The sequence below is a fragment of the Dipodomys merriami genome, unplaced genomic scaffold, assembly GCF_024711535.1.
Source record: "Dipodomys merriami isolate MVZ:Mamm:240054 unplaced genomic scaffold, mDipMer1.0.p SCAF_16, whole genome shotgun sequence".
NCBI classification, from domain to species: Eukaryota; Metazoa; Chordata; class Mammalia; order Rodentia; family Heteromyidae; genus Dipodomys; species Dipodomys merriami.
The window spans coordinates 11,680,571-11,690,180 of NW_027202937.1; the positions used below are offsets into that span (position 1 = coordinate 11,680,571).

The window sequence follows — 9,610 nt, forward strand, 5'->3', positions numbered from 1 at the left end:
AGTCAGGGGAGGTCAGCCAAGGCAGAATCTAGGGCCCTGTGGCCGTGGATCCCCCCCCAACTCCAGCCATTTCTGGTGCTGAGTAGGCAGATACAACAGCCGATTGCTTCAGCTCCTCCTGCCACACCAACTTCCCCCAGGCACCCACCCCCTCTGCCCCTCCTCCCTCCCCTCAGTGACTCCTGCCCAGGGAATGTCCAGCCCTGGCATAAAGGCTCTGGTGTCCACGAGCTGCTGTCAGTCAGGAGACCACACCGTCCACGATGGGTTCCTCTCGGGCACGCTGGATGGGGCGTGTGGGAGGGCACGGGATGATGGCATTGCTGCTGGCCGGTCTCCTCCTGCCAGGTAGGAGGCTGGGGGCCCTGAGGTGGGAGGGTGTGGAGGGGAGAGGCAGACCCCAGGGCAGGGGACACTGGAGCGATCCAGTGCCTGGGAGACAGTTCAGGGGAGGACTCAACAAAAGGGAAGAGCAGAGGCTCTAGAACTTGGTCTTTGAGTTGGGGTGGGAGGGACTTCCCTTTACTGCCTGATCACTTCAGGCAAATGATTTAAGCTTTAATTAAAAAAAAAAAAAAAAAGCTCCACCCCTGAGCTACATTTTCAGGCCCTACTTAAACTTCCTGAGCCTAATAAAAGGGGGCTAATAACATCTACCCCTAGCTCTAGTCTCTTTGTGGGTCTCAAATTAAATAATATACATGACCTGTGCTTTGGAGGTTCTAGAGGATTCTCTACAACAAACAATTGCTAGAGGATGCTGTACACCAGTGGCTTCCACCTATAATCCTAGCTACTCAGGAGCCTGAGACTGAGGATGGATATTTTATAGTAATCATAATTGCTACTGACAGGGTTATAATTACTATAGACAGGGTTCGCAACACTTTAACTACATTAGCAGTTTTGATCATTGCAAGAGTTGTATGAAAGAAGATTTGTTATTCCCATTGTACAGATGAGGACACTGAGGTCCAGAGGCAAACTGGCAGGAAGCAGGACAGCCAGGATTCAAAACCTAGACTCCTTGGCTCTGTTGACCACCTGCAGAGAAGCGCGGGTGCTGGGGCTCAGGCAGGAGCAGTGTGCAGAGGCCTGGTTGTTGGTGCAAAGGCTCAAGGATGAATGTGAATAATGCATCACAGTGCCTAATGCTCTATGTTTTTGGAAGCTTCTTAATAGGTTGATGATCTCAGTCTTTGTCGGCCTGCTGTGAGGAAGGCAGGACAGATCGAGCCGCTCTGAACATAGAAATTAAAGCTCAGAGAAACTTAGAAACTTGCTGGGAGTGGGCAGGGGACATTTGGGTCAAAGAGCCAGTGGCAGGCTTGGGGAAGAAGAACCTGGGACTCAGAAGAGGGGGTCAGTTATGGAAAGAAGAGGGTCCAGACTAAGGGAGGAAAAGGCAGCAGGGGTCGGATGCAGGGTGGAGAGACGGTGACAGACCCACACGTGTGATGGCTAGGTGGGGACAGAGGGAAGCAGATAATGGTCACGTGCCTCAGGGGAAGGTTTCACGCTCCATTCCTGAGCTGGACCAGCAAGAGCAGGGGTGGCTCAGGGTGGGGTGTCCTGTCACACTGGTACCAGCAGGTTCTGAAGCAACAGATAAGTGCCCCCACATCCTGGCCCCCACCCAGCTTTACTGGCATAGCCACCACTGAGACAGGAAACAGGATTTCCACATGTTACCAGCGTGGACCCTTGTGAGGGAGCAGGTAACTGGATGTTATCCTTCAGCTACCTCTGACACAAGGATTTCCCCCCCTTGTGTGTGTGTGTGTGTGTGTGTGTGTGTGTGTGTGTGTGTGGCACTGTCCCTGAGCTTCTTTTGCTCAAAGCTGGAGCTCTACCATTTCTGTTACAGCTCCACTTCTGGCTTTTTTTCATAGCTTATTGGAGACAAAAAGTCTCATGAACTTTCCTGCCTTGTTTGGCTTCAAACCATGATCCTCAAATCTCAGCCTCCTGAGTAGCTGGATTATAGGCATGAGCCTATAATGGCACCTGGCACAAGGGTCTTTTGTCCAAATATCTCCTCCTCCCCCCCCCCTCCTCCTCCTCCTCCTCCTCCTCCTCCCCCTTTCATCTCCACATTCTGGGCCTGGGCGCTGTCCTTCAGCTCTTCACCTCAAGGCTAGCGCTCTACCACTGAGCCACCTTCCCAGCCCTCGGTCTTTTTTTTTTTTTTTTTTTTAATAATCTATTATTTGATCTCATAGTCTGACCCAGGATTTTTTTTTTCTCTTTGAGATTTCTCCAAATCTCAGTTTCAGCCTCTCCACTCTGTTTTCTTGGAAGCCTGTTTGTTGCTGGACCTACTTGTCCCCATTTTCTATTACCTGTACCTTGCTCCTTTAATACCTCCCACTTTGGGGGGATGTGTGTCACTGTTTGATCTCCTCCCCATCAATTCCCCACTCCTGGAACAATGCAACTGCCTTTATTCTGCCATCCTAATATCTCTTGGAGACAACAGTCAATTCACCTTCCTTTTTCTACCTCCAAATTCTCCCAGGCTTCCCTCAGGAGAACCAGAGTAGCAGATGACTGGCCTTGAGTTGCAAGGAAGCCACACCCTTCTCTGGTATTGACCACCTCTTTCCTCCCTAGGGACCTTGGCTAAGAGCATTGGGCCCTTCTCAGATCCCTGCAAGGACCCCACCCGGATCACCTCTCCCAATGACCCTTGTCTCCTTGGAAAGGGTGGCTCGAAGAGTTTCAGTAACCATGGCAGCTCCAGTAGCTTCAGTTCCAGTTCCAGTGGCTCCAGCAGTGGCATCAGCAGTGGCTCCAGTGGCTCTAGTATCTCCAGTGGTGGCTCTGGCGGCTCTAGTATCTCCAGCGGTGGCTCCGGTGGCTCCAGTGTCATCCATGGTAGTTCTTCAGGATCTTCAGTATTTAAGCCGGGAACAGGCTATAGCCAGATCAGTTGGTCCTCTGGATCTGGCTCCAGCCTCCAAAGCTCTTCCAGCTTCTCCCAGTCTGGAGTCAGCAGAGGACGAGGCGATGGCTCCGCTCTACCCATCGACGATTCCTCCCGCTCGCCGCCATCAGGCTCTTTCCAGTATGGAGGAGGCTCTTCCTCTTCCCAAAGCTCCAGCATGTCTAGTAGTAGTTCCCAAAGCAGCAGCAGCTCCAACCTGCGGCCTTGTAGCTCCAATGTCCCCGACTCTCCCTGCAGCGGGGGCCCTGTCGTGTCCCACTCTGGCTCTTACGTCTCCAGCTCCCACACTGTGTCAGGGGGGCAGAAGCCTGTGATAGTAGTGGTAGAGCAGCACGGCTCGGGTGGGCCTGGAGTGGTTCAGAACATGCCCTGTAGCAATGGAGGCCTGGCAGGGAAGCCCTGCCCTCCCATCTCCTCTGTCCAGCAGTCCTATGGTGGCTATGAGGTCGTAGGAGGCTCTGCTAACAGTTACCTCGTCCCAGGTATGACCTACAGTGGAGGCAAAATCTACCCAGTGGGCTACTTCACCAAAGATAACCCTGTCAAGGGCTCTCCAGGTGTCCCTGCTTTTGCAGCTGGGGCTCCTGTCTCTGAGGGCAAATACTTCTCCAGCAATCCCATCATCCCCAGCCATAGCTCTTCGAGTTCTAACGTCTACCAATCAGGCCCTTCCCCGGCCATTGTGTTCCAGCCTGTGGGCACTGGTGGTGTTCAGCCCTGTAGAATTGGCTCCACGAGTTCGAAGGGGCCCTGCTCCCCATCCAGTTCCATAGTGCACATCAGTTCTAGCAGTTCTGGCAGTTCCGGTTCGTCCTACCACCCCTGCAGTGGGGTTTCGCAGGGACCTTGCTCCCCACCAGGCACTGGCCCCATCCAGGGCAGCTCCAACTCCCTGTCAGGTGGCAAAATCATCCTTCAACCCTGTGGCAGCAAGTCCAGCTCTTCTGGTCACCCTTGCATTTCGGTTTCCTCCTCAACCTTGAGTGGAGGTCCCGATGGCTCTCCTCAGCCGGATCTTTCTGCTGGAGCCAGGCCCTGTGGCCCCAGCAGCTCTGGAAGGGTCCCCTGCCGCTCCATCCGGGACATTCTGGCCCAAGTGAAGCCTTTGGGGCCCCAGCTGGCTGACCCGGAAGTTTTCCTGCCCCAGGAACAATCAGTTGGCAATCCCTAAATCAGTTTTTCATACGTGCATACGTGGGCACACATACACACAATGCATACCATCTTCCAGCTCGGAGATATCCAAGCTCCCAGGCATTGAGTTAACTCACTTTCCCTCCTCCATCCCAAGAGAGCTGCTCTGCTAGCTCCATTATGCCAGTGTTGCAGACTCTTGTTTCTTCTGTTTCCTAAATGGTGGACTCCAATCCCTTTCTTCATCCTCTCCCACAGCTTAGATCCCATTGAACAGCAGTGGTCTTTCAGATCACCGCCCCCCCCCCAAACTCTCCCTTTTTTAAATTTTTGTTTTTTTGAGATTGGCCATTGGCTAAACTCATCCATTCAAATCCTTCACTGGGAAACTTCTGAAATAATCCTAGATTTTTGATATCTGGACAAGTCATCTCTTCCCCTCCTGCTTTGCTAAATAAAGCAAAGTCCAAATGATTCCCTAAAACCAATAACTACTATTTGCTGGCCTTCCATTGCCAATTGTTCAGTTGACTTGCTACGCCATTGGGATCTTGCTCCACATCTGCCCTCTAAGAGGATGCTCAGCTCGACGTCTGAGATTCCTATTTCCAGCCTTGCCTCTCAAGCTCTCCCTCTCAGTCCTGTGTCCTGACAACCAATTCCTTCAGTGCTCAGATCTTGCCCTGTGGAGAGATACCAGAGCATCTTCAGAAACTGGAACAGACTCCCAGCTCTCTCTGGATTCTGGACATAAGCTCAATAAACTGTGTGAACTCAATGCAGAGTTTTTGATTTCTTAGAGTCCTGGGTCTTCTTTAGGCTCTAGGTAGTACTCTTCTTATGCCTCTAGAGTTCCCCATGTCTCCCATTTTCACCCAGGAGATTATATATATATATATATATATATATATATATATATATATATATATATATTGGTGGTGGTGGTGGTGGTGGTGGTCATGGGGATTGAACTCTGGGTCTGGGCGCTGTCCTTGCACTCTTCAGCAAGGTGAACGCTCTACCACTTGAGCCACAGCGCCACTTCTGGTTTTCCAGTGGTTTATTGGAGATAAGAGTCTCACAGACTTTCCTGCCTGGGCTGGCTTTGAACTGTGATCCTCAGATCTCAGCCTCCCGAGTAGCTGGGATGACAGGTGTGAGCCATCGGTGCCCAGCTACAGTATTTTTAAAAATATATATACCATATACCTCCTTCCACAAAGAAGTAAAGCAATCAGTATTTGCTTCACTGAAAGCAGAAGCAGGTCTTCCACATCCTTCTTTCCTCTCATTGCTCCAAGAATCTATTCTCTCTGTTATCTCCCATTCACACTAGAGTCTTCCCTACCCTTAGCACAAAGTCCTCGCTATTTTCCTCCCCACCCAGGCTTCTTCTCCTCTGCCATCATCGTGTCTCACCTTCCAGACGTCATCCTCTCTGAGTCCCCAGTATCAACTTCCTGAGTTTCTTTCTGGAACACCTTGGACCTTGGAAAGGCTGGGACACTACAATCCAAGCAAAATTCCTGGTGACTGAGTCGCTGCGTTGCTCTGAAAGCTGGAGGTGGAGAAATTAAGACAGGATGAGAACCAGTAGAGTACACCAAGCATGGTGACTCACTGGCCTACTTAACAAGCTCCCAACCCATGGCTGAACAGAACCAGCAGTGTCCTCGCCTCCTCCTTACCCTTGTTGCCTCTGCTGCGGTTAGACTGAGAGTTGTGGTTGAGATAGCTCTTGGGTGAGAGGGCAGAGCACTCCAGTGGAGATGCAGAGGTGGGGAAGGGAGAGAAAGTGATGAGGGGGGTGAGAGCCATGAGATTTTACAACTTGGAGGGAGGGCAGTGTGTGTGTGTCTGTGTGTCTGTGTGTCTGTGTGTCTGTGTTTTTGTGTGTTCTTAAAGGAAGGGACTCACCCTAAACACAAAACATCTCTCAGCGCTTCTGCAGGGCTGCAAAGGAATTCACTCCAACTCTAGGATCAACCTGTTTCTTCCTGTTGGAGTGGAGTTAAGCTGGCTAGAAATGACCTGGGACAGCTGGGAAAACCTTTAGAGTTGACTGGAGATGAAGTAGAGCTCCAAATCAGTCCTGATTCTGCCATCATTTAGAATTATCTTTGGTTCAGCGTCTGGTCTCTGGATTGTGGCCACTGATAGGATTCAAGGATCTTGGGGGCTCCACAGATGGGAATTGTAGGAAGAGGTAGGATGCTAACGTGGAGACTATTCTAATCTCCGGTGAGGTTTGAGTTAAAAACGTGAATAGTTCAGGTGCCAGTGGCTCATGCTTATAATCCTAGTTACTTAAGAGACTGAGAGCTGGGGGATCATGGGTTGAAACCAGGTAGAAAAGCCAGAGAGATTTCATCTCCAATAATCTAGCAAAATGCCAGACTAGAGGTATAACTCAAGTGGCAGAACACAGACCATTGCAAGAAAACTGAGGGGGTTGCAAGCCTGAGTATTGACACAAAAACAGCTAGGTGCCAGAAGCTTGTGCATGTAATTCTAGCTACACACGAGGCTGTGATCTGAGACCATGGTTCAGAGCCAGTTGGGAGGTGGGAGTGTGGCTAGTGGTAGAATGCTTGCCTAGCTTGCATGAAGCTGTGGGTTTGATTCCTCAATATCACATAAACAGAAAAATCTAGAAGTGGCATTGTGGCTCTAGTTTAGAGTGCTTGAGTAAAAGAAGCTCAGGGACAGTGTCCAGGCCCTGCGTTCAAGCCCTAGGACTAGCAAAAAAAAAAAAAAAAAAGCAATGGTAAATGTGGCCAAAGGTATGGCTTGCCTACCAAGCTCCAGGCCCTGAGTTCAATCCCCAGCAAGAAAATTCTCCTGCATAGTAGAATGAAACCTCTGGCCAACCTGTCTGTCCTACTTATGTGAACCATACCTTTGTCCAGAGTATCTACACTATGTGAACTGCACACAGTTACTTGGTTGCTAAGTTACTTCCTAAGTTACTTAGGATCCTGTGTGGTTAGCAGATCCACTGTCTCATAGTGACCACTCCATTTACCTCACTCATCAGTAGATATTGTATCATCTCTCAGCATCCCACCAAGGGTACGGTACAATAATACACTTGAGAGAAAGATAAAAAACTACTCACATAGGTTCCATTACAGTATATTGTTATAATTGATCTATCTTAAGTTGGTTATTGTTACTGTGCCCTATTTATTAAAACTGAGTGTAGGTAAATGTGTACATAGGAAAACATATATCTAATGTTCAGCACAATGCAGGGTTCAGGACACATATGGGATTCTTGGAACATATCTTACTCCCCTCCATAACGTCAGGAAGGGTGAGGGGCTACTGCATTCTACTGTATTGAGGTAATTATTTTGGATTCACATGACAAACTCAGTGTTATAAAATGAAGATCACAGAAGTGAAGGTGTAGCTCAAGTGGTAGAGTCTTGAGGGGAAGAACCAAGCAAGAACATGAGTTCAAGCCCTAATAACGTTGTACACAAACCACGAAGATTGTTTAATTTTTTTATTTTTAGGCCGTTGTACAAAAAGGTTAGAGTTCCATAGTTCAGGTTATAAGTACAATGTATCTTTTTGTTGTTGGTCGTGGAGTCTGAGGTTCTGGGCGCTGTCCCTCAGCTCTTCAGCTCAAGGCTAGAGCTCTACCATTTGAGCCACAGTGCCACCTCCGGCTTTTTCTGCTTATGTGGTGCTGAGGAATCAAACCCAAGGCCTCATACATACAAGGCAAGCACTCTACCACTGAGCCACCTTCCCAGCCCCACTACAATGCATCTAGATCAATGTCTCTCCTTCCATTATTCCCCACACCCATTTTACCCTCCCATCTCTACCCTTAAGGCACCTAGTAACGATCATTAAAATAACAACCATGGGGCTGGGAAGGTGGCTCAATGGTAGAGCGCTTGCCTTACATGCATGAGGCCCTGGGTTCGATTCCTCAGCACCACATAAGCAAAAGAAAAAAAGAAAAAAAGCCAGAAGTGGCGCTGTGGCTCAAGTGGTAGAGCGCTAGCCTTGAGCTGAAGAACTGAGGGACAGTGCCCAGGCCCCACGACCGGACCCCCCCCCCCAAAAAAAAACAAAAAACAAAAAACAACCAGTTGAGTGCCAGGGCTCATACCTATAATCCTAGCTACTCAGGAGGCTGAGATCTGAGGACTGTGGCTTTTGTTTTTTTTTGTTTTTTTTTTGAGGACTGTGGCTTTAAGCAAGCCCGGACGGAAATGTGTGGTACTCCTATCTCTAATTAACCGCTAGAAAACCATAAGTGGTGCTGTGGCTCAAAGGGCTAGGGCACTAGCCTTGAGTGAAAAAACTCAGGAACAGTGCCCAGGCTCAGAGTTCAAGTCCCAGGACCTTCTTAAAACAAACAAACTGCTGGAAGAAATTGATGTCACTCAGAAAAGGCTACTGTGGTGCCAGGCATTGGTGGCTTACGCCTATAATCCTAGCTACACAGGAGGCTGAGATCTGAGGATTACAATTCAAAGCCAGCCCAGGCAGGAAAAGTCCATGAGACTCTTATCTCCAATAAAATACCAGAAAACTGGAAGTTGGTGCTGTGGCTCAAGTGGTAGAGTGCTAGCCTTGAGCTGAAGAGTTGAGGGACAGCGCCCAGGCCCAGAGTTCAAGCCCCACGAAGGACAAAAAAAAAAAAGAAAAAAAAAAGAAAAAAAAAGAAAAGCTACTGTTCTGGGCTCACCTTTTGTCCAGTTTTAATGTGTTTTCTTGGGCAACCAGGGAAATCTATATGGGCGCTTCCTAGAAGAAATGAAGGTGACCCCTTTTTTATAAAAAAAAAATTCAAACATATTTGTATCAGCCCACTTTCTGTTGTTGTAATGAAATACTTGGGGTTGGGTGATGAATAAGAACAGAGGTTTGGGCTGAGAAGGTGGCTTAGTGGTACAATGCTTGCCTTGCATGCATGAGGCCCTGGGTTCGATTCCTCAGCACCATATAAGCAAAAAGAAAAAAGCCAGAAGTGGCGCTGTGGCTTAAGTGGTAGAGCTCTAGCCTTGAGCTGAAGAGCTGAGGGACAGCGCCCAGGCCCAGAGTTCAGGTACCACGACTGGACCCCTGTCACCCCCCCCCAAAAAAAAACAGAGGTTTATTTAGATCACAGCTTTGGAAGTTCAAGGTCAAGGTACTGGCTTTGCTCTGGTTAGGATTTCTTTGGCTGTTTCAACCCATGGCAGGTAGCATCATGGGGGAATTGAGAAGGAGAGCTCACACAGCCAGACAGAATGGCAGAAAGGCTCAGGAGATAGGCTCACTCTTTTCATTGCTAGAGACCAGAATTAACCACCCCAATGGCCTAACAACCTCCCACTAGGTCCCGCCTCTAGATTTCCCCTTGTTCCTACACTGAGGACAAAGCCTCAGCACATGAATGTATATTTGTATACACACACACACACACACACACACACACACACACACACACACACATTGGGCTTTGAACTTACTCTTACTAGACAAGTGCTCTACCACTTGAGCTATACTCTCAGCCTTCTACAG

General features: G+C 49.0%; 1 protein-coding gene across 1 annotated transcript; it reads left to right on the forward strand.

Annotated features, from left to right (window-relative positions):
- Positions 1–263: 263 nt before the first annotated feature.
- Positions 264–4,118, forward strand: Cdsn (corneodesmosin). Its single transcript, XM_070023395.1, has 2 exons — positions 264–348; positions 2,614–4,118. The coding sequence occupies exons 1-2, from the start codon at positions 264–266 to the stop codon at positions 4,116–4,118; spliced, it is 1,590 nt and encodes a 529-aa protein (XP_069879496.1).
- Positions 4,119–9,610: the final 5,492 nt, after the last annotated feature.

What these genes read in the sequence shown, in the direction of transcription:
- Cdsn (XM_070023395.1), top strand. Translation starts at nt 264, where the DNA reads ATGGGTTCCTCTCGGGCACGCTGGATGGGGCGTGTGGGAGGGCACGGG. An exon ending in GGCCGGTCTCCTCCTGCCAG is followed by an intron (nt 349 to 2,613) that starts GTAGGAGGCTGG and finishes TTTCCTCCCTAG; the next exon opens with GGACCTTGGCTAAGAGCATT.